The following is a 24,055-nucleotide window of genomic DNA, read 5'->3' on the forward strand; positions in this document are numbered from 1 at the left end:
AAGGACTTAGCATAGCACTTTGAGCTTATCATCATCGTCCTGTTTTTCCTGGCTGTCCCCTTTTCTCTCGAGCCGGGTGGGGATAGGATTGACATATAACTGTGTGTAGGTTTAAGCCGGCCAACGCGTTGATGTGATGCATGGACACTTTTTAATTAAAGCAAGAACGTGCCGCGAGAGCCCCGGGTGGCGGCGGGGCGGGCGGGGCGCGCCCCCGGGGAAGGTTTGCGTTGCACAAGCTGGTGTCTCGCGCCCCGTCGGCCAGATGCCGTCCCCCTCCACCCCTTCGGGGAAATCGCGCGTTCCTGTCGCCATCCCCAAGCCTCTGCTTCCCAGTAAATCTCAAGACCCGAGTCCTCAGGGCGTTTGTCCTGAGCGCAAGTTACTGGAGAGGCAGCTAACTTCGCATGGGCGTCCCCAAGCCAGGGGCGCTGGGTCCCCGCCCCGCGCGGGGATGTCCTCCCGGGTGGGAAGTAAAGGGTCCGGAGGCCCTCCCCGCCCCCGCCCCCCGCGCTCCGCACTCGCCCGCCCCTCGCCTCCAGCGGAGATGCTGGGAGCCCGAGTGCGGCTGCTCGCCCGGGACAGGGCTCTCCTCCCAGCGCTGAGCACTGGGTCCTGGCAGACGCCCCAAGATTGTTGTGAGCGCTGTAATCTGAACCAGCTGTGTCCAGACTGAGGCCCCATTTGCATTGTTTAACATACTTAGAAAATGAAGTGTTCATTTTTAACATTCCTCCTCCAATTGGTTTAATGCTGAATTACTGAAGAGGGCTAAGCAAAACCAGGTGTTTTCCCCGTCGGCTCTCCAGTGGCTCGGAGGACCCAGGCTCTCCCCGTGTCCTCTCCACGACTCGCTGTCCCCCCCGGAATAAAATCTCAGCCAGCCCCGCGGGCCCAGAGGAGGCCGAAGTTCAGGAACTGCTCCGAGGGTCCCCCACGCACTGCCAGCGCCGTCTCTTTCTCGCTCTGCTTCTCCGGCTCGCGCGCCTTGGACATGCCAGGATTTACAAGGTGGGTTCTCCCTTCTGGACTCTTTCCCCCGGGGTCTGGAAAGCTTCCCGAACGCCCGATGGGTGGAAAACGGCTCTGCACGGATCCAGGCGGTGTCAGGAGATGGGGAAAGGCGTTAGCTAGTGATGCAATGATATTGTTAATTATAAAAAGCTGCGGCTCTGCGCGCTGTCTCCCGGAGCCTTCTTTTGGGAGTGGGCATTTTATCATCCGGCTCCAGAGGCAGCCTCCGACAGAGCCTGCAAACGCCTCCGAGCTCCGTCCCTCTTTCTGGTTGGAAAGGGCAGCAAATCAAGTGTGCCGTTTTTCCCCAAAACTCACATCCTTTTTTAAGTTCGGGGAAACGGGTTACTGGTTCACTAGCCGATCTTTTGCTGCATTGGCGGCTGGACAAGCGAAGGGGTGAGCCGCACATCCCGGGCTAGGTCTGCCCTATATGTGCGATCCAAGGGCATGCGACCCAGAAGCCTGGAGCCGATGAAAAGTGGGGACCGCAGACAGAACTACATGTAAGCAAACGCCTTGCTTTTCTTTAAGAAAATTGCAATTCCCGTCGAGGGCTCCTTCAACGCTGAAGAGCTTTATCTAGGTTCTATCTGCACAGACTTTATTGAGCAAAACTCTTGAAAATGTCGCTGCTTTATTTATTTATTTATTTAAAATCTATTTTATTGATTATTTTTACAGAGAGGAAGGGAGAGGGATAGAGAGTTAGAAACATCCATCAGCTGCCTCCTGAACACCCCCTACTGGGGATGTGCCCGTAACCATGCCCTTGACTGGAATCGAACCCGGGACCCCTCAGTCCACAGGCCGGTGCTCTACCCACTGAGCCAAACTGGTCAGGGCAAAATGTAGCAGAGAGAGAGAGAGAGCGCGCACATATGCTGAAAACTAAGCTGTAATAATGTCATCTGGGATTGGGGACACACAGCCTGGTCCCGTGGGTCTCAGGATGGTGCACAAAGTGGGTGGACCCACTGTTTTCCAAAGTCCCGGGGACCAGTTCTGAGCATGAGAGGTTTCCCCGTTTTCCTCTAGTTAGTTTATTTTTGTGGTTTTCTAGAGTTTTTTTGTGACAAGGTGCCACTGTTGGTGACATGGGAGAGCAGCACGTGTGGGTGTTATTTCATTTTGTTGGAACACCCTTTCTGTTAGCCTGGAGCTTACCTGGCCCCCAAGACCCAGCCGTGGCTCTTCCCGGAGGCTGGGCCTGCGGCCGCACCTCTCAAAGGGGACCTGTCTCTGAGGGCTCTGGGCCAGAGAGCGCGGGGGAGTCGGGAGTCGGGGGAGAAATGAGGTTAGCACTCCTTTTCCACTAGCTCTTGAAGTCCACGGCATTCAGGCAACCTGTTCTGTCTCCAACATAAACGAGACAGGGTTTTATAACCATCTGAAAGGAAACTTCATGCGAAGAAACAGGAAAACATTGAAATTCATCATATACAGCCTGGAAAATAAATTTATTATTGTTCTCTCATTCCTTCCAGATATAAATCTGGCTGTCGCAAATATCAAAAAGCCCTGGGATTTGGCTCTGCGCTTTATAAGGTCGGAGCTGTCTCCAGAGAGTGAGAACCTGGCTCACGCAGGCACTTAGATGCAATGAAAACTGGGAGATGCTCAGGGTCTTCTCTCTTGGGGTTGGAGACGCGGTGAAGGACTTGGGCTTGCATCTTCTGGCGCCACACCGGGGTTTTGTTCCCTGTGGATGCCTCCTTAATTCGAGGGCCCACCATGGACCCAGAGCTGTTGATTCAGATGAGCCTTGTGTTATGGCTGGAGTGGGTTTTGCAATCTGTCGAACACCCTTTCCATGAAGGGAGGGATTGTAAAGTGGAGGTGTATTTGATAGGAATAGACCACTGAGTGCAACCAGGGCCCAGGCCCCACTGCTCTATACAAGAAGCCTTCAAGGTCACCTCCTCCAGGAAGCCCTCCTTGACTTTCCTGTCCCTAACTCCCAGCCTGGCTCTCACGGCACTCAATGGGCATGTCTGTCAGTGTCCTAACCAACGTGTAGAGACATTCTTGATTCATGTGGCTCCCCAACCAGCTCTCAGGCAGCGATTGGGTCCTAGTTTTGTGGCTCTTCTGCCTGGGGTTTACACCCGCAAAGAGTAGTGACTCAGACAAATCCCTGTTGAATCATAACACCAAATAAAACTCCGCATGTGTATAGATTTTATATGTATATTTTTACCGCCTTCGTCACGTTTAAGCATACAGTTCAGGGGTGTCAAGTACATTCACACTGCTGTTGTGCAACCAACCTCCAGAACTCCTTTCATTCACTTTGCAAAACTGAACTTTATCCTTAATTAAACGACTACCCATTCTCTCCTTCCTCCGGCCCCTGGCAACCACCACTCTATGTTCTGTCTCTCTGATTTTGATTGCTGTAGGCAACTCCCATAAGTGGATCATACAGTGTTGATCCTCCTGTGACTGGCTTATTTCACGTAGCAGGATGTCCTCAGGGTTCCCCCAGATGTGGCGCATGTCAGAACGTCATTCCTTTTTAAGGCTGAGTAATATGTCACGGGACGGAGACACCACATCTTGTGCGTCCATCTGTCCATCCAGGAATGAAAGGTTGCCCCCACCTCTTGGCTCCTGTGAACGATGCTGCTAGGAATGTGGGTGCACCGGTATCTCTCTGAGACCCTGCTTTTCATTCTTTGGGGCGTGTCCCCGGAAGTGGGGCTGCTGGGTCCTATGGTAATTGTACTTTTAATTTTTAAAGGATCGGTCATCCTGTTTTCCGTTTCACATTCCCACCCGAGGTGCTCCCGGTCCCGGGTGTTCCACGTCCTCCCCCCCACGCGTGCCCTGCTCTGTTGATTATCGCTCTCCCAGTGGGTGTGGCGCTTAGCGGTTCAGTTTTGTGGAGCGAATGAAAGGAGTTCTGGCGGCGGTAGCGATGCCGTGTTTTGAAAGCATATGGGCGATGGCACTTTTATTGGGAAGAAGTTTGTGTTGTGGAGGGTGGGAGTCTCCGGCTCAGAGAGGTTTGGTGGCTTGTGGATGTCAGCGCTGCCCCGACCCTCCATTTCTTGACTCCCCCTAAGCTTCCTGCTGCGCTGCTTCTCCTGTTGCCGGGGCCCCTCGGCCCCTGGTCCTCTGCTCCCTCAGGGGCAGCGTCATGCACACTCCACCCCCAGGATCGGGTGACTTTCCTGGGACACCTTCCTTCGTGGAACCGTGTGCCTCCCATTTGCACTGTCCTGTCACCGTTGGAGGGCGCGAGGGCTCCTTCCCTCTGTTACCGGTTCAGAGTAAAGATGTTTGAACTCAGGCCGGCTGGTACCAGAGGTCAGAGCAACTGGACAATACATGGTCAATACCACAGCCGGCGGGGTTTAGATTTGTGCTTTGAAGTAGCAAAAACCTTTTATTAAAAAAAAAAAAATGCCGTCTAACACGTGATCTGAACATCTGACACAGTGGAAGAGACGGGTCTGAATGGGGTGGTTGGGGTACCTGGGGTCCCCCCATATAAGCCCAAGGTGACTTCCGGTTGTAAATGCCCAGCAGCGGGCGGGCCGTGTGCCTGCAGACCCGGCTCCTGGAAGTGCCCTGGGCATTGATTTCGCCTGTTTGCCTTTCACAGGATTCTCACTGTCACCATTCTGGCTTTCTGTCTTCCACGTCCTGGGAATGCACAGGTAAGGTTTTCATTTTGCGAATCACGTAGAAGCATGTTAAACATCAGGTTGTCCAGCCACACATGTTAGCATCCTAGGATTTTTTGGGGGCGGGGGAGGCTTTATAGTTTACCTAAATCGAGCCCTTCTTTATACAGAGATGAAAGCTGGGGCTCAGAAAACTTGAGACCTGATCGAGGTGATGCAGTTCACACGTGGCAGGGCGGGGACCGGGTCCCTGGCTCCCAATCCAAGGTTCTTATCATCGGATCCTCCCCCCTCATTTGCATCCCTCTGGGGGTGTCTTGACTTACCTGAGATGTTAAGGGAGATGTGCTCTGGTGTTTCTGGGCAGGGGTGCCCCTGCGTGCCTGCCCTTGGCATCCATCAGTCGGTGAGCCGGGAACCCAGCTCTGAGGGTCATGGGCAGCCCCCTGGCTCCAAGGCTCCTGGGCCTACTCCCAGGAATGCAGGCTAGTCCATCCTCTTCACACACCCACCCTCAGCTCAGGGAAGCCCGACTCCTGACGCCTTGTTCCTGTCACATGGCAGGCTCCAGGGTCTGCCCAGAGGACCCCTGACTGTCGACCCCCATGGGGTTTTCCCCTCTCTCTTTAAAAATTGATTTCAGAGAGAGGAAGGAAGAGGAAGAGAGAGAAACATCAGTGATGAGAGAGAATCATTGACCGGCTGCCTCCTGCCCACGCCCTACTGGGGATTGAACCCAGAACCTGAGCATGTGTCCTGACCAGGGATTGAGCCATAACCACTGGGCCACACCGGCCAGGCCATGACGCTTCTCTAAATGCATAAAGTTGTAACTCTCGTGGTATGTGAAGCCGACAGCCCTCAGGGACGGTGGAGATCTGTTTCTGGAAGTGTCTCTGTGATTGTCTTCTGAGGTTGAAATGGAGGCGTCTCCCCAGTGCTGCTTGTCCTAGGACAGTGGTCGGCAAACTGCAGCTCGCGAGCCACATGCGGCTCTTTGGCCCCTTGAGTGTGGCTCTTCCACAAAATACCAACTTCTGCGCATGGGCCACGAAGTTTCAATCGCACTGTATGTGTGCGCCCGCACGTGGTATTTTGTGGAAGAGCCACACTCAAGGGGCCAAAGAGCCACATGTGGCTCGCGAGCCGCAGTTTGCCGACCACTGTCCTAGGAGACTGACTGCATCTCTGCGTAGCTTTTATTTTACGTACAGACCTCGGGTTCTGGTGGAGCGTTGCACAGGGCGCAAAGGACTCACACTGGGTGCTGAGAAGGTGAGGTTGAAAGCACCCCAGGAGAGTGAGCGCCCTTAAAAGCAGTCACATCCCTTCCCAGAGAGGAGTGGACACAGGAGGTGCCTGGTCGGGCAGATCAGCTGTGATTTCATGACAAAGCCCCAGGAACCAGCTGCTAAAAATAGGGGTTTTGGAGCAACAGTGAGGGAGCTTTACAAATAATGCTAAGTATAAAAAATGTACGAAAATGCAGAAGAAGAAGAAGCAGGAGAAGGAGAAGGGGAAGGAGGAGAGGAGGAGGAAGAAGAAATAGACATTATAATACAAGTATTAGTATTATGGCTGCTGTTTTTCCCCTTGACTCTATTTGCTGAACTTTCTGTGCTGCCATTACAATGCGTTTACAGTTCAACAAAAATCAGTGAGTGAAATGACCTCGCCTCCTCCTCTCTCCCCGCAGCAACAGTGCACGAACGGTTTTGACCTGGACCGCCCGTCGGGACAGTGCATAGGTAAGAGGCCACGGCCAGCCCCGCGCCGGGTGGGGACGCTCAGTGACACTGTTGTCCGGGATGTCCAATCTGTGTTCGCCTTGCCCATGGGAGAATCAGTGCCCGGGACGGATGAGGTCCCTGACACCCTTCCACCCACCACCTTCTCTGTGCCCGTCACCTTCACCGTAAGCCCTGGGAGGGGGCAGAGATGAGTAAGAACTGACTCCTGTTCCCCAGGAGCTCTCTGTCTGTGTTAGTGTCCTATGGCTGCCGTAATAAATTACCACTGACTTGGTGGCCTAAGTAACACACATTTATTCAGTCACTGATCTGGAGGTCAAAGGTTGGACAGAGGTCTGCCAGGCTCACACTGAGGGGCCAACGAGGCTTTGTTCCTTCCTGGGGGGGGAGAGGGGGGGATGGCGGGCAGAATCCATATCCTCGCTCATGTGTGTTGCTGGCAGAATTGAGTTTCTTTCTCTTTATAATTTGAGATACAGTTGACATATCCCTTTGGCAAGGGTAAACTGTCCAACATGTTGATGTGATGTGCGTGTACATTGCAATATGATTACCACCATAGCGTTTGCTTTTTTGTGGTGAGAACACTTGAGAGCTTCTCTCGTAGCAAAGTTCAATCATACAACACAGTCCTGTTAGCGATAACCACAGGGGAGCGCGTCAGGCCCCCAGAACTTACCACCTTAGAACTGAACGTTCAGGCTCTTCTACCAGCCTCTTCCTGTTTCCTCTGCCCCCTGCCCCTGGCCACCACCATTCTGCTCACTGTGTTTCTAAGTTTGGCTTTTTTAGATTCCACATACAAGTGACATTATACAGCAGTTATCTTTCCGCGTCTAACTTATCTCAGCATGATGTCTCCAAGATCCACCCATGTTGTAGCAAATGGCAGGATTTCCTTCTTCCTTGTGACTGAATGCTATTCCTGTGTGTTCGTGTGTGTGTGTGTGATATCTTCTTTATCCATTCATCTACAGAGGGACACTTAGGGTGTTTCCACACCTTGGCTGTTATGAATAATACTGCAATGAACATGGGAGTGTGGATAGCTCTTGGAGATCCTGTTTTCATTTCCTTTAGATAAATGCCTGGAAGTGGAATTGTTGGATCAGATGGTAGTTCTGTTTTGAATTTTTTGAGGAACTCCCATCCTGCTTTCCCACAGGTTTGGTTTCTTGTGGTTGTAGGACTGAGGCACCTGTCTTCTTGTGGCTGTTCGCTGAGGGCCCTTTCCAGTTTCCCTCCCTCACTCCTTGGCTCATGGTCCCTTCCTCCATCTTCTAATCCAGTGGTTCTCAACCTTGGCTGCACATTAGAATCACCTGGGGATCTTTTTAAAATCCTGATTTCTGGGCCCCATCCTCTGGAAATTCTGTTTCTTTGTTATGGGGTGGGGCCACAACATTAGTAACAAAGAAAAAGGATTTCCGGAGGATGGGGCCCAGAAATCAGGATTGTAAAAAGATTCCCAGGTGATTCTAATGTGCAGCCAAGGTTGAGAACCACTGTTCTAATCTCTTCTTTTTCCATTGTTACATCCTGACCAACCCTTCTGCCTCTTCTTCCCCTTTTAAGGGCTTACATGATTACAATGGGCCCACCCAGATGATCCCCACCTCAAGGTCAGCTGGTTAGCAACTTTAGTTCCATCTGCTACCTACTTCCCCTTTGTTAGGGAACCTGATGTAACCATAGGGTTGGGACAGACACGTTGGGGGCTGTTCTCCTAGCACACCATCTAGTGGGAGAGGTACACCTGGGTGCAGTGAACGCTACCAGGTGGAATAAAGTCATGGCCAACTTGAGGCAATAGCGATGGGCCCTGCAAAAGGAGGAGAGGACCCTCCTTTTGAATCGGATCTATCTATCGACCTGCCTATCTATCACCTATCTAGCTATATCCAATTCCATATAGATCCAATTATATATGAGATTATGTTTGAGAAGAATGAGTAGGAGCCTGAGAAATGGCATTCCAGGTGGAAGGAAGAGCATAAGCAAAGACCAGGGGGGAAAGGGCATTGAGAGTGTATAATAGTTTGTTGTGGATGGACATAGAAAGAATAAGGCAGCCCTGCCTCAGATATATATTTAGCTTTTAAAATTATATTTGATTTAGGCCAAATCATATATCTTTCCTGAGCTCACGTCAGCTCAGAGAACCAGAGGGGAGATAGACAGTTTTAAAAAATGACAAGTGGTGAGGAATAAAACCCTGCCCTGGAAAACCTCGGTCTGAAGGGGATGAGGCTGTGCCCAGGGGCACAGAATAGGGAAGCACCCATCTTTTCAGACCCACCAGTTTTTTAACAATATATTTACTGATTTCAGAGAGGAAGGGAGAGGGAGAGGGAGATAGAAACACCAATGATGAGAGAGAATCATTGATGGGGTGCCTCCTGCATGCCCCACACTGGGGATCGAGCCCTGACTGGGAATCGAACTGTGACTTCCTGGTTCATAGGTCGACACTCAACCCCTGAGCCATGCCAGCTGGGCAGGCTGACCCACCAGTTTTTTGGGTGATTTCAGGCTTGCAGCTACTGAATGGGCCATTCAGAGCCTCAACATCTCTGGTTCCCAAGGTGGGAGCTGGTGGGAGTTGCTCAGGTGAGATGGCTGGGAGGAGCTGTCAGCATTTGGGCATCTCTTCCCCAGCCTCCTGTCCCACGGGGAGCAGCCCCCAAGGTTAGGGAGAGGGCCCAGTGCCGGGGGTGGGGGTGTGGGGGGGGGAGCAGGTCAGCTGCTCATGCTGGAGCCAGAGTTCAGGCCTCCCCTGCCCGGGCCTGGCCCAGGAAATCAGGTTTTCTAGAGCACCTACCTCCCCTTCCAGGCATAGCAAGCAGAACACCAGCCCGGCCGGAAATGGGCCCTGCTGCTGGCGCGGTGTGAGCTGACTTTCAAGTAAGGCTCCGCTTTCCTAACAAGTAACCAGCTCTCGGCCAAGCCTTGTCTTTCTTGAGGCCCAGCTGTTATTCGGAGTGGAAATGGGAACGATTCTTAGGTGTATCCCAGCGTTTCCTGAGTAGCCCGTGGGCAAACACAAGAAAGATGCCACGCCCACAGATAAACTCTTTTTTCCCATAGTTATATCTTTATTTTTACCGTTACCTTCTATTTATGTTCATTGATGGTGTTCTTCACTTGCTGCAGTCACGTAAAAGTTTTAAAAATATGTTTACTTGAATTTCAAATGTGGGTTCATTTTTTTAAAATATCAAGCACATGATAATACAGGCTTTTGTGGGCAAGGCCAAGGCCGGGGTGGTGGTATTTGATGGCTGATGTTTGGGGGACGCTAGTCAATTTGACTCAACGTGGCTAACCTGTGGGAGTACCTGCGGGCGATGAGCCAGGCACTGTTGGGCGCCGATGCTGGTAAAGTGTCTGGTGTGTGTGTGTGTGTGTGTGTGTGTGTGTGTGAGCCCCGTGCACAGTGTGGCCAGGGGCCGCTGACACTCGTCCCTTCTGTGGCCTTCCAGATATCGATGAATGCCGGACCATCCCCGAGGCCTGCCGAGGAGACATGATGTGTGTGAACCAAAACGGCGGGTACCTGTGCATCCCCCGAACAAACCCAGTGTATCGGGGGCCCTACTCGAACCCCTACTCCACCTCCTACTCAGGTCCATACCCAGCAGCTGCCCCTCCGCTCCCGGCTCCAAACTACCCCACGATTTCCAGGCCTCTCATCTGCCGCTTCGGATTCCAGATGGATGAAGGCAACCAGTGTGTGGGTGAGTAGCCCAGCACCTTGGGCCCCTGTCCACTGTGCCCGGCGAAGGCCACGCCCTAATCCAGCAGGTTCACCCCGACAGGTTATTAGCTGCCCTTCCATGCACCTGTGAAACAATGACTTCCTTTCTACATAGTTTTTCACTCTTAGCAGCACGTCTCTGGGAACCCTCCCACCTATCAGTAGTTTAGTTTGCTGTGTCATTGACAGTTCTCCAGAAAGCCAATTAATCTACCTACTCATCTATCTATCTATCTATCATCTATCTATCTATCTATCTATCTATCATCTATCTATCTACTTATCTATCTACCTATTTATCATCTATCCATCTATCTTTTGATATTATCTATTTATCCTCTATCTATTTAAAGACCAGGCTCATATGTTCTCTGTGCAATAAGAAATGCAACTGGTCACACTTAGTAAGTGAATCCCAGAATGAGATCGAGAAAGGATTGGCACTTTCTTCCCAACACCCCTCACTGTGAATGGAATGTTTGCTCCTGAAGTAAAAGAAGCCGTGAGGGCCAAGACCACCTGTTCTGGAAAGAAAGTGGGTTCCTTGAGTGGGGACCAATGCCCTTTTGGCCAGAAGGAGCCTTGCTGATGGGAGCTTGTAGCAGGAGTAGATCTCTGGGAGAAGGAGTTTGCCGTGAGGTCCCAACGGAGCTGGTGAGTGGTGTGATGGGTGCCCTGGTGAGCTTTGGTAGTCCGTTGGCCAGGGTCACCTTGGCAGGGGGTTACCTGGAACCCTCCCTGGTCACTTGGCTGTGACCAGAACCTTTGCAATTGTCTCCAGCTTTGGGAAATGGAGTGATGGTGACTCCATGTACCTCATCTACAAAACCTGTTTGTACCTGGAGCCCCGTTTTAAGCATATTTATAAGTTATATAAATATCCTGTTTTACTAGGATGGTTTGAGGAGTATAGAGCATACATAGGAAATAGAAAAATTTAAGGGATGTGATAAAAGTTAATGTGAAGTTCTAATATGTCCTTCCTTTACCCCAAAAGTTTAGGAGAACATCGGTCTGCTTAGTGAGATTTTTGTTGGACCCATTTGAGGGTTCTGGAGTGATGAACTATAACCAACTGTTAGAGGCTGTGTGGTGATCTTGTAATGTCTTTTATATGTCCATGCAAATGAGTACATTTATATTTGAATACATGCAAATCACATGCAAACGTGTCCGTCAGAGCTACAAGGGAAAATTGGGTACGCCTGAACCCAAACTTCTCTGGTCTCAAGAGGTGGGGTGTCAGGGGAACGGGGTCAGGGGGGAAGAGCTGGTTGATGGTCACTTGGGATGTAGATGACTGTGCAAAGGGAAAGAGTGTGGGGCCCAGTCCAGTCAGGGCTGACGCTTTGGTGGGGAAGATAGGAACACACTTCCTTACAACATGCAGCAGAACCACAGACGTGGTAGCTGGAAGGGACTTTACAACTTAACTTTGGCGTCTTCACTTTACAGAAAAGGGAATGTGGACTCCAATGAGTTAGATGACAACAGAGGTCAGATGGGGGCCCATTGTCCTGACAACCAGTCTGCATTCTCCTAACTGCACTGCACACCGCTTGCCTCTGTAGAAAGACATGATCCCAAAAGCAAGTGCAGAGAAAGCGAGGTTGGGGTGGGGGTGCAGCTCTTCCCTGTGGGGCCGGGCGGGCCCCGGGACCGTGCACCTCTTTAAGTGGAGAAGGGCTGTAATGACAGGTGGAGTGCTCCGGGTTTCCAGGAGCGGCTGCTCTATCTGAGGTCTTGGGCCATCTCACGGCTCCTGTGGGGGGGCAGCTGGGAAGCGCCCAGGGCTCCCCGACGTCACCCTGTCTCCCACAGACCTCTTCCAGGACCCCAGTGCCCTTGAGAATGAGGACATGGCTGGGAAGCCTATTCATCTCCGGTCCCTAGGATGGCATGCGGTTTTACAGCTCAAAACCTGTCACACGGGAGATGTGGAGCCTTCATAATGGCCCTTTTGTAAGGAAAATACAATCTAGGAACCCTAGTGGGGACTGGCACTGGGCCCGTCCATTTCCAGAAAGTTCAGCATTATGCATTCATCAGTCCGGAGTTCTTTCTAACTTCCCTTCACCCCACCCACCGTTTCCTGGTTTACAGAGGGTCCGTCTGGGCATGGAGAGGGGTGGCCTCCTGGGCAGGAGCAAGGGAGGGACAGAGAAGGGAGTCTCTCTTTCCAACACCACTCCTGCTGGGGAGAGGGATGAGGGAGGAGGGCCTGGGAACCGGCCGCATGGGAGCAAGGCACAGAGGTGGCCGGAGAGGGGGAAGGACCCGAGAGGGCACATTGTGGTCACTGCCCAGAGAAAGAGAACGTTGGTGCCTCCGAGAGCGCAGGTCTGGTCCATGGGATGCGCTGTGTCCGGTCGGAACGAGTTGGGAAATGTTTCTGAAACTTCGGTGTTCTAAGAGCAGAGAGGACCAGATCTCCAAAGGAGTCTCCTCCACCTCCTCCTCGAAATAAAAAAGGGCAGCAGTAATGACCGTGAGCACTGGTAGAGTGCTGTGCGCCAGCCCCTTCCTAGGAACGCGCACCTACCCCTCCCCACTGCCCCACGAGGTAGGACTGTTATTCCTAGTGGACGCTGAGGACGCGAAGCTCAGAGAGGTGAAGAAGACGGGGCCAAGCCAGCACTTGAACCCATGCAGGCTCTGGATGAGGAAACCGAGGTCCCCGGAGTAAAGGTTTTTCAGATCCTCCCAGACAACCAGTTCTGGAGCCATCATTAACAACCAGGGCCTTCTCTTCTTTTTCTTCTTCTTCTTATTTTTTGTAATTAACATTTGTGTTCTGTAAAACTTTGAGCCTAGACAAAAGCAGAGAGAACATCATGAACACACACCTCCTTATCGCCCCGCTTCGGTAATTGTCAGTATAGACCCAGCCTCATTTCTCCTTTGCCCTCACCTCGTGGGTTTCTTTAAAGCAAATCCCAGGCATCATCTAATTTCAGCCTGAGCTGATAAAGTGTTTGGGGTTCTCCACGAAAGCCAATTCATCTACCTACTTATCTATCTATCTATCTATCTATCTATCATCTATCTATCTACTTACCTATTTGGGGTTCAAAATATATCTCTCAGTGATAAAGTTTCTTTTAAAAAATAGCCACAGTACTGTCATAAACCTATAAACATCAACAATGGTTCCTTTTTCTTACTAAATATCTAGGTAGTGTTCAAATTTCTCTGATTGTCCCTAAATGTCTTTTTTCTGTTGGTTGGTCTGAATCAGATTCAAACAAGGTCTGCAAATTACATTTGGTTGACAACCCTCTTAACTCCCTTAATCTTTTTTGTTTCCTTTGCCACTTGAAAGAGACCGAGTTGTTCGTCCTGTAGAATTTCCTGCATTTGGGGTGTAGCCGGTGGCATTTAGCATGTGCCTTTCTCCCACCGCTTCCCTGTGAGCTAGAAGAGTTACATCCAGAGACTTGCTCCAATTCAGGTTTAATTTTCTTGGCAAACTGCTTTCCAGGTAGCACCCTGTTCCTTGGTTCCCTCCATGTCCTGCTTTCTTCACCTACGTCTACGAAAGTCTACACACGAGTTTATAGAAGCAAATGGACATCCCCTTTCACTGTAACTATGTTTTTCTGAGTTTTGGACCCACCTTCAAGGAAGCAATTTCCTCCCTTGTGCCCAAATTAGTCCGTGTTCTGTTTCTGCAGGGTGGGCGGGGCCAGACTTGGCACCCTGGTCCCTTGGGCCTCTGAGCTTCCTGCTCCACTTCTGTTCTAGTTCCTCGTTGAAGGTGACTAGACGCTGCTCCTAAGGAGCCAGGAAAGCTTTCTGTTCTTTAGAAAACTGGCCTCTTGGCTTGGGGGTGCCCAGCACCAGGGCCCCCTCCACAAGGGTGGTGGGACTCCTGGCTAGTCAGAGTGCCTCCTGGATCCTGGGCCCTTGGCAGATTTGGAGACCAGCTTCTCAGGATGGAGAGCCGGAAGGACGTGGTTAATTGGCAAGGAGGAGAGGGCTGCTGGAAGGAAGCCTTGCCTCCCTAGAACACAACCAAGGCCCAAAGGCCACATCGGACGCCTACAAGGGGTTCTGAGCCGCAAGACATGGCGGAAGCAGGGTGGGGTGGGACTAACAGCATCGGTGTTTAGGGCTCAGGGTGAGCCGAGCCGAGGGCTTGGGGCACCCTGGGTCTGGACCCCGATTCAGGAACCTTCCCTTCCTAGCTCACCACCTCTGAGACGCTTGGTGTAGGTCCCCGAATGTGGATGCCACTTGTTTCTGACTGTTCATCTCCTTTGGGGCTCAATTTGTCACCTCTGGGTGAACATGCTTAGTGCTGTCCTTGCTAATCAACTTGGCAATGGCAACTCTCATGACCACCGTGCATGGAGAAAGCACCATTCACTGGAGCCACGCTGCCCTGGGGACTGCAGGGGCTCTCTGGCCACTGGTGATAACGCGGTATCTTTATTCTCCCGGCCCGGGGTTTGTTCATTGGTCCAAGCGCCCAAGTGCACAGAAAGGAACACGTGTGGATCCTTCTGAAAGATGGGTGGTTGTTGGCCTGAGGCTTTCTTCTCAGTTATTTTTCTCTGAAAGCCAACAGGTATTTTATTCAACCAATGTATGTAGAGAACCTTATTGGTGCCACCCTCTGGCCTGGGCACGGAGGAGGCAGGGAGCCCGGGCACAGCCACAGGGCTCTCTCCAGAGCTCACTGTCAAGGAAGCAAGCAGCTGACATACCAGGTGACCGCAGACGGGTTCCTGAAAAGGCGGGGCGACCTTCAGTGGAGAAGGCTGGAATCTAGGAGTCAGACAGGCCTTGCCTCTCCCCTTGGTTGGGCCACTTCTGAGCTGTGAGACCTGGGTCTCAGTTTTCTCCTCTGGACAATGGGTAGGACAATGCCTACCTCGCAGTAACATGTGAAAACGCCTGGTCTGGGTCTGCATGGAGTATCGCGCAGAAATACTGCGGGGGAAGGATTCGAGGAGGAGGCAGCGAGGGGCCGGAGATGCTAACCCGTGGAAAGATTCGCAGGGTCTGAAAAGGAGCGGAGGCCTAATTCTTGAAAACCTTTAAAATGCCCTAAAACTGAGCTTGCTACACACCCACCTTGCAGGGCTTTGCCCTGTTCAGCTCTTCACAGAGACATCAGTCAGGTTCTGCTTTGAAATACCAGCCAAGCCTGTGTTTGTTTAACTTGTGAAACAAAACGATGGAAGTAGTTCCCGGCAGGGGCAGGTAAGACAAGGACAGGGACACTTAGACCCCAGCCAGTGATGTCACAGGCCCTGCAAGCTTTGCTTCTGCTTTTCAACAGGCCTGGGCTGTAACTTGAGACCAAGTCCTCCGGATGAGACCAGGGAGGAAAACGCAGGCAGCCCGGTTGGCTACTGGGATCTTTAGCTGCTGAGGGCTTTGGAACAGGGCAGGCTGGGGAGGAAAGGGGACCGAGGACGGAGGTGGGGGCTGCACAGTTGGCTTTGCTCGGGTGTAGGCTTGTTCAAGTGCAGCCTTGCTAATCAGGCAGCCCCTCTTCCTTCAGGTCTTTTCTGAAAGGGTCAAGCACAGTTGTTATGGTTTTGTTTTCATCATTTCAGATCTCACCATCCCACGATGCATTCTCCTATTGCAAACCCTGACTCTTGTTATTCTGTTATTATTTTTTCCTCGGGGGATTAGAGTGACTAGCACCTGCCTTTTAGAGGGTGGAGGGTTGAATTCTTGTCACTTTTCCACATTAGGGGTTGGGGGGATTTATACTTCCAAGGAGATCTCAGCAGAGAAGGGACCCCCAGGATCATCCAGAGCTGCTCTTCTGGGCCCCGTCATGTGCCCATGAGTCAGCACCTGGGAAAATGCAGATTCTGACTCAGCAGGTCTGGGGAGGGGCCTGCGGTCCGCATTTCTCACCAGCTCCCTGGTGATGCCATGCTGCTGGTCCACTCTGATCCGGGCTCTAGTCCCGTGGTCGGCAAACTCATTAGTCAACAGAGCCAAATATCAACAGTACAACGATTGAAATTTCTTTTGAGAGCCAAATTTTTTAAACTTAAACTATATAGGTAGGTACATTGTTATTAACTTAGTTAGGGTACTCCTAAGCTGGCCTTTGCCAAAAACGTCCTCAATCTGATTGAGGTATGTTTGCTGAGGTCGACCCCTTCCAACTCTCCCATCCACACTCGTCTTGTATACTTGTTTCGTCTATCTCCTTTCGTTCATCCTCTCTATATGTCCAAACCATCTCAACATACCTTTCTCAATCCTTGACACTACATCTTCTTTCACTCCACAACGTTCCCTAAAATTAGCGTAATAAACTTTACTTAGAGTTTTAAGTCAACTTTCACACTGTACGTGCACGCCCGCACGTGGTATTTTGTGGAAGAGCCACACTCAAGGGGCCAAAGAGCCACATGTGGCTGGCGAGCCACAGTTTGCCGACCACTGCTCTAGTCCATCTGTCTATTCTTAGATAGGACTGTATTAAGAAATGTGGAAACTTTATTTTTAAATGTAATTCCCACGTTGTTTGAATTTGTTAAAAAGAATGTATTTTGTTTAAACACAAAAAAATCTAAAAGAAAAAAATGTTAAGCCTAAATTGAGGCATCAGTTTAGAATAGGACATCAGTAAGAACTGGGCTTTGATCCCAGATTGGCTGTTTATTAGCTGTATGACATTTAAAAAGTCACTTGGGCCTGACTGGTTTGGCTCAGTGGATGGAGCGTCGGCCAGCGGACCAAAGGGTCCCGGGTTCGATTCCAGTCAAGGGCATGTGCCTTGGTTGCGGGCATGTCCCCAGTGGGGGGTGTGCAGGAGGCGGCTGATCGATGTTTCTCTCTCATCGATGTTTCTAACTCTCTATCCCTCTCCCTCCTCTCTGTAGAAAATCAGTAAAATATATATTTAAAAAAAATAAAATAAAATAAAAAAAAAAATAAAAAAAAAATAAAAAGTCACTTGGTCTACATTTCTGGCCTACATTTTATTATTTGCTAAAAGAAGGGATAGTAGGAAATTAGGGGTCTTAATCTAGGGTTTGTGGGTAGAATTTTGATGATTTATTTTCATATTTTTTTCCGTGCATTAACTTTTAATGAAACTTAGCATTACCTTCAATAGATATAGGCAATAAGCTATAGGATTCTTAGCAGTCCCTGGGACAGTATTAACAAGAGAAATATATATATATCACACTGCAGCTGCAGCAGTTATTCTGAAATATTTTGAAGATTTGACATTATGAAATATTATTTTGAAATATCATTCTCATTTACCCCTACTGCAAGTTGTAGAAGATAGTAGACCTGCTGCCAATGTCATATATATTATTACATCACAGATATCCTATATAACAAAGGCCTAATATGCTAAATGTCCGGTCATCCAATCGTCTGTTCAACCAATCAAAGGGTAATATGCTAATGATATGCTAAGGCCGCTCAACCGCTCACTATAATGTGCACTGACCACCAGGGGGCAGACGCTCCAACTGGTAGGTTAGCTTGCTGCTGGGGTCCAGCCAATTGGGACTGAGTAAGATGGGCCAGACACACCCTGGAGCCCTCCCGCAGTCCCTCCCCAGCTGGCCAACCTCCCGCGTCCCTCCCTGGCCCTGATCATGCACCGGTGGAGTCCCTCTGCCTGTCCTGTGACCTCTCGCAATCTGGGACCCCTTGGGGGATGTCGGAGAGCCAGTTTTTGGCCCGATCCCGCAGACCAGGCCGAGGGGCCCCCCACTGGTGCATGAATTCGTGCACCAGGCCTCTAGTGTTTTGATAATTGTCTTTCAATATCACTGTTTTCTTTTGTAATCCTATGAATTTCATGGTATATAATTAGAAGCAGTGTTCTGAGAAGGGCCCACAGGCTTCATCCAACTGCAAGGCAAGTTCATAGCATGCACACAGGAGGCTTGAATTCCCCAGACCAGACGGCTCCTAGGTCCCCTCCAGCTCAAGACGTTCTCCTGTTCTAAATCTTGCCAATCCGTAGGGAAGCTAGCGATCGTGTCCAGACAGTCCGGGTTTTCTGTTAACTCATTGTCATCGGGATTGCTCCGTGTTGTGGTCTGTCTCTACTTGCCTTTCCACCAGCCTGTGTGCTCAGTGGCATCTTCTGCCAGGACTGTGTCCGTTCTCCAGCTGTGGGCCCCTCCCACCCACAGCTGGAGCCGCTTTGGGAACTGGCCCTGGGGCACGCCCAGCCTCGGGGCCTTTGTGTAGTAGGCACTTCCCCGGTGCCCAGCACGGCAATTTTCTCAATGACCTACAAATTTTTCTTGGCTCTCACCTTATGTTCCTTGGTCTGGTTGTGTTTCTTTTAATTATGTTCCACTCTGGAATTAGCCAGTTGTGTGTGGAAAACAAGTGGTGTTGCAAGAGGCGAGGAGAAGTGTGGACTTTCAGCGGGACAAAATTCAGCTCCGCTTTGGAAGGTTCTGGCGAACACGGGTGCATGGCCAGGTCTCCAGAGAGTGCCTGCTGGAGGACAGAGGTGGCATGACCTGCCAGGTTGTCAACAGCCTCAGATGCCAGGGTTAGCCAGGTGTGTTTTCATTTAGTGGGAGGGGCATGTTCTGGTGCTTCTGAAAGAGGCTCAGTGGTTCCAAGTGTGTTGAAACAGCGGAGGGCGATTGTACCTTCTCTTTTCTCCTCAAGGCTAGTAGACTTCTTTTCTCCTTTTTTCTTTTTTAAAATCTTTATTGTTGAAAGTATTACATATGTCCTCTTTCCCTCCCACCCACATTGACCTCTTCTAGCCCGCCCCATTCCCCTGCCTCAGGCCTTCGCCACCCTATTGTTTGCGTTCCTGGGTTATGCATATATGCATACAAGTTCTTTGGTTGATCTCTTCACACCCTCGACCCAACCCCATCTCCCACCTTCCCTCTGAGATTTCGAAGTTTGTTCTATGCTTCTATGTCTCTGGATGGATTTTGTTCATCAGTTTATTTTGTCCTTTAGATTCCACATCTGAGTGAGATCACGTGATACTTGTCTTTCTCTGATTGGCTTATTTCGCTTAGCATAATACTCTCTAAGTCCCTGCATGCTCTCTCAAAGGGTAAGAGAGCCTTCTTTTTTACTGCTGCATAGTATTCCATGGAGTAAATGTACCACAGCTTTTTTATCCACTCATCTGCTGATGGGCACTTGGGCTGTTTCCATAGATTTCTTTTCAAACGTCCTTCTGATGGGAGTGGGGTGAGCACACCACTGGTGAGTCCAGGACAGAATTGCTGGCTTAGGGTCTGTGCCTACACTGGTAGCAGATAAGATGTCCCCCCTTCTTATCTGCTTGTGTAGACGGTGTCTGCAGGGCTTCTGCAGCTCCCACCCCACCCAATGTGAGGCCAGGAATAGAGCCATTTGGGAGTTCTTTGTGCTATTGGGAATGGAGTCAATGAAATGAAGAAGTAAATATACCACGTGAGTGCAAAATATTAGTGTTATGGAGAGTGTGCGCATGAGAGCAATAAAACTAATTCAAGCAATAAGTTAGGAATCACGGTTAATGCTGTCAACCACAGCCACATGTAAACATCTTCTGATAGGCCTGAGTGGTACTGTCTGCTGTTAGGGAAGGAAAGGGGCTCTTTATTTCCTCAGAGGACCTGAGGGAGTGGGTTATTAGTCCAGGATGTAGTGGGAGGTAGTATGATGCCGTGAAAAGGGCATGGGCTTTAGATTCAGACATGTTGGGGTTCGAATGCCACCCCTGAACAGGTGCCTGGCTCAGGGCATTAAGCCCTTAGGCCACTAGTACACACCTTGTGGGATTGTTCGGGGGCTTAGCAAAGGGTCTGCTGTGTGTCTGACGGTCAAGTCTGCACCCCCTTACCCATCGCTGCTGTCACGCCCCTAGCCCCTTCGCTTGGGGGCAGCGATCTACTTGCTTACATCTACGGACCCCTGCCCAGTCACCTGAGAGTGGGGTGCTGTTGGCTGCTTATCCCAGGTGGGCAGGTTGGGGGAGGGAGAAGGAGAGGGACTTCCCTTTAGTTTGTGACCATGCGCTGACCCTTCTCCCCTCCTCCACTCTGACCCCACTCACACAGGCTCCCTGGAGCCCTCCTCTGGGGCCCTCTTAGCTCTGGGAGTGCCAAGGAGCGACACGGGTCCATTCATTCTCTTCTCCCATCGGCTGCCAGCCTCTCTGGACACATGGACATGCAGACAGACAGAAAGACAGACTCCAGACCATGCTGGCCCGGCTGGCTGTGACTGGGAAAGTGCTGGTGGGCTGGGTTGAACCCTTATCAGAGATCCCCCCCCCCCTTCCTGAATCAGATGACCTCCCCCGGAAGACCAGCCCCCAGCTGGTCTCCTGCTTGGAGGCAGCAAGGCTACAGCTTCCAGGTAGCCCCCAGGTGTGTGACAGATGGCAGGCAGGGGCCCACAGGCTCTCATCAGGGTGTGGGTGTTGAGGGTTGGGCAGTGGACAGAGGCTTCCTTGGCTGCAGGCACCTGGCACCTGGCAGCACAGGCTCTCAATAAGCAATTGTCACCTGAATGAATGAGTGGATGAGTGAATGGATGAATGAGTGGATGAATGAATGGATGAATGAATGGATGAATGAATGGATGAGTGAATGAACAGTGGGGACAAATGAGAGGGGGGTCTTCACTCATTTCCACACTCCATCTCTCATTACCCACTAGAGGCACCCTTACCTCTCGCTGGGAGCCAAGAGGGGACCAAGGTCTCCTTGTTCCTTGAGTTCCTGTGGCCCAGAGCCATGGTCGCCACGTGGGCCCATGCCCAGCTGGGTCCTCACGCCACGGCACTCAGTGAACGCTGAACTGAGCTGAATTTACTCTGTAGCCGAGAGGCTGATGCCTGTGAGGAACCTTCTGGTCAGATGAGCTTTACAGGGACCCACCTCCAAGCCCCTTTCCTCTTGGGGATGCGCCAGAGGGGAAATCCGTGGTCGCTGGGCTTTTCCCACTGTGAGGCCAGGCTTCGTTTCCCTGCCATGGGAGGGACTGGCTCCCAAGGATTTGCCTCCAGCCAGGGCCAGCTTCTTGCACAACTCCAGGGGGCGCCGTTCAATTGTATGACATGCCATTGGCACCCCCTCCCACCACACAGCTGGCTTGAGGCTCCTGTTTGTCTTGGAAAGAGAGGAACGTGTTTGAGGAAGGGTCCCTGGGCCATCTCCTTGGGGGCTGGCAGAGAAAGGACATTCACAGGATTCCTTCCCTCCAGAGGGCCCCAGACAGCAGACTGGATGTCAAGGACTGACCTCCCGTTCCCCTCCAGCTGTCGGAGCCAGGCCAGAGGGGAGATGGGGACACCCAGCACTGGGCCCTGCCCCGGCCGCCGGCATCCACAGGCTCCAGGGGCCGGTGCGGGCGGGCTGGGGCCCGGCAAGCAGTGAGGCTTGGGGACTTGTCAGTGCTGTCTGACTTTCCTTCAAGCTAGAACATTTGCAGAAACCCAGCCAGAGTTGATTTATGAGCTCCACATATTTTGCAGGTCTTAACACATCCCCCAGGAATCAGTGAGGTCAGACAGAACAGACTTTGCATCCGCAACCAGTAAGAACTTGGCATTTTCAATAGCTCCCCGGGGAATCAGGGCGTCCTAATTGGAGGGAGAGTATATGAAACAATGGAAAGACATACACACACACACACACAAAGAAAACCTGACTCTGCTTCATTCCTGCTGGGGAGAAAGGTAAGTCATCTGCGAGCTGGGTGAGAGGTGGCCACTGTGACCAAAGGAAGCATCATGGGTCTGGGCTGCTGGGACCAGCCATGAACTCAGAGCCAACTTAGCAGTGACCAGAGCGTCCCGTCCTGTGTTCTCTGGAGCACGACCCATAACTGTGATAAATAGACGCTGGCGATTATTTATTTAACACCTCTATCCAGCAGGAACTTTCTGTCTTGCTCGCTGTTGGGAAAGCGGCACGTGGTGAATTGTACATATAGGATTCCGATGAGCAAGAGAAATTGATTATGTCCTAGGTGTCCATATAGGTTAGTTTATTATTATTAACTAGAGGCCTGGTGCACGAAATTCGTGCATGGGTAGGGTCCCTAGGCCTGGCTGGCCATCAGGGCTGATTTGTGGGGCGACCGGTGGGGTTATTGGGGGCCCCCCCGCTGGCACCCACCTTGGCTGGCCTGGGGCCTGTGGGCTGGGGGCAACTCCTACATTGAGCGTCTGCCCCCTGGTGATCAGTGCACGTCATAGCAATCGGTCATTCCACTAGTCATTCCGCCATTCTGTCTATTTGCATATTAGGCTTTTATTATATATAGGATGGGCTTGATTGCTTCATTTACCATGTATGGGCTGGGGTCTATGCTGTGCACACAGATCAGTCAGGCATCATTACTGCCCTGGGGAGTTCACATTCTCTTGCCAAGAGTCGGGGTGGGACGGTAGGAAACATCCCAACACATACATTAGCTCTAGCCCAGTGGGATGGGGCAGCAACGAAAGCAGGCAGGGGGCTCTCTGCGGGCGCTGGCTGGCATGGCCACGGAAACCTTCCTCAGAGACAGGTGTTACACATCTGTGCGTCATGCGATTAAACAGATACTCACTGAGCACTGCTCTGTGTCAGATACTGCCAAATGCTGGAAGGGGATCTAAAGATGGAGGAGACTGTCGCTGCCCCCGGATCTCGCAGCTGAGCGGGTATGAGTGCGGTCGGGGAGGGGAGGATGTACATAACCCCCCAGAGTCTCCCACGAGCCAGAGTGTGTAGGGGGGCGGGAGCAGTATTGCCAGGTGCCGAGGGAGTACCCGCGGGAAATGGGGATTCTGCTCTGGGAATGGATAGGATGGCCTCGGTGTGAATTTTGGAGCCTTGAGTAGGATTTTTATGTGGGAGGCGAGGAAGGGCTTGTTGGGTCAAGGGGATAATGTGGACAAAGACATGGAGGCAAGAAATTGCCCAGCACATTGAGGGGTGCTGTTGAGGGCCAGCCTTGGTCATGAGCCCATTGGTCACCTGCCCATTCAGATGCCCAGGACGTGGCTGCAGCGCGGCCTTGGATTGGGGCGGGGAGGATCGAGTGAGAGATGGGGCTAGGAAACTTGGCAGGAACTAGACTCTGGGGGCTTGGAATGCCGTGCCAATGGCTCGGGCTTTGTCCTGTGAGCGCTGGTTTTGGAGTGGGGGCGTGGTGTGCTGACATCTGTTTGGAGAAGATTCCCCGTTTAGGGGCCCAGTGAACTGGGGTCTTGATCTAATCTTAGCACTGCAGCCAGCTCAGTGGGTGGTTGTGGCTCCAGTCCCTTCTCTCTCTGGCTCCGTTTTCTCATCTATACAAGAGGGGCTGGACGAAAGTCTCCAAGGCTGCCCCCACCCTGACCACTCGGGATGTGAAAATCTTACCACCAGGTGAAGAGGAGCTTCTGGAGGCAGGGGCTTTGCATTTAGTCTAAGCTCCGGGGGCTGGTGACTGGGCCACCTGGTAATGGCATCACTTCCATGTTCTCAGAGTCCTGGGCGGAGCCTTCCCTTAAGCTTGAGGCAGAGATGAGCCCTTTTCGGAGTCCCTTTAGGAAAGGGGCATCGGTGGATGGCGTGTATCTGATGATAAGAGGTGGCCTGGGTCCCATGAGCAACCTGGCATTGCCTTTATAACACCTGGCAGGGTCTGCAAGGAGCTGGAGTAAAACACAAACTCCTTATGAAGCCAAGAATCCTCTTAGAGTGACCAGTAGGGTGGAAACGTAAGAGTTCCACTATTAGCCCTGGCCAGGTATCTTAATTGGTTAGAGCATCGTCCTGATACACCAAGTTCGATCCCCGGTCAGGCCACATACAGGAATCAACCAATGAATGCATGAATGAATGGAACAACAAGTTGATGTCTCTCTCTCCCTTTTTCCTTCCCTCCCTTCCTTTGTTCCTCTCTCTCTCTCTCTCCAAAAAGAAAAAAGAAAAAAAACACAGAGT

The 24,055-nt window shown here is 51.4% G+C and overlaps 1 protein-coding gene across 2 annotated transcripts in view; it reads left to right on the forward strand.

Annotated features, from left to right (window-relative positions):
- The first annotated feature begins 592 nt into the window (after positions 1–592).
- Positions 593–24,055, forward strand: part of LOC139009432 (fibulin-5) — a 69,831-nt gene continuing 46,368 nt past the window's right edge. Inside the window, exons 1-4 of one of the 2 annotated variants that reach the window (XM_070413746.1) lie at positions 593–1,011; positions 4,625–4,679; positions 6,343–6,394; positions 9,880–10,134. In XM_070413746.1, the coding sequence (XP_070269847.1) occupies positions 995–1,011; positions 4,625–4,679; positions 6,343–6,394; positions 9,880–10,134 (379 nt within the window). In that variant the 5' untranslated portion in view covers positions 593–994. Of the gene's footprint in view, positions 1,012–1,388; positions 1,521–4,624; positions 4,680–6,342; positions 6,395–9,879; positions 10,135–24,055 lie in introns of those variants that run through there. The other variant, XM_070413744.1, reaches the window with a different exon arrangement.

The sequence above is a fragment of the Myotis yumanensis genome, unplaced genomic scaffold (assembly GCF_028538775.1).
Source record: "Myotis yumanensis isolate MYYU_CA2020_CCGP unplaced genomic scaffold, mMyoYum1.0.hap1 SCAF_1, whole genome shotgun sequence".
In the NCBI taxonomy this organism is placed as follows: Eukaryota; Metazoa; Chordata; class Mammalia; order Chiroptera; family Vespertilionidae; genus Myotis; species Myotis yumanensis.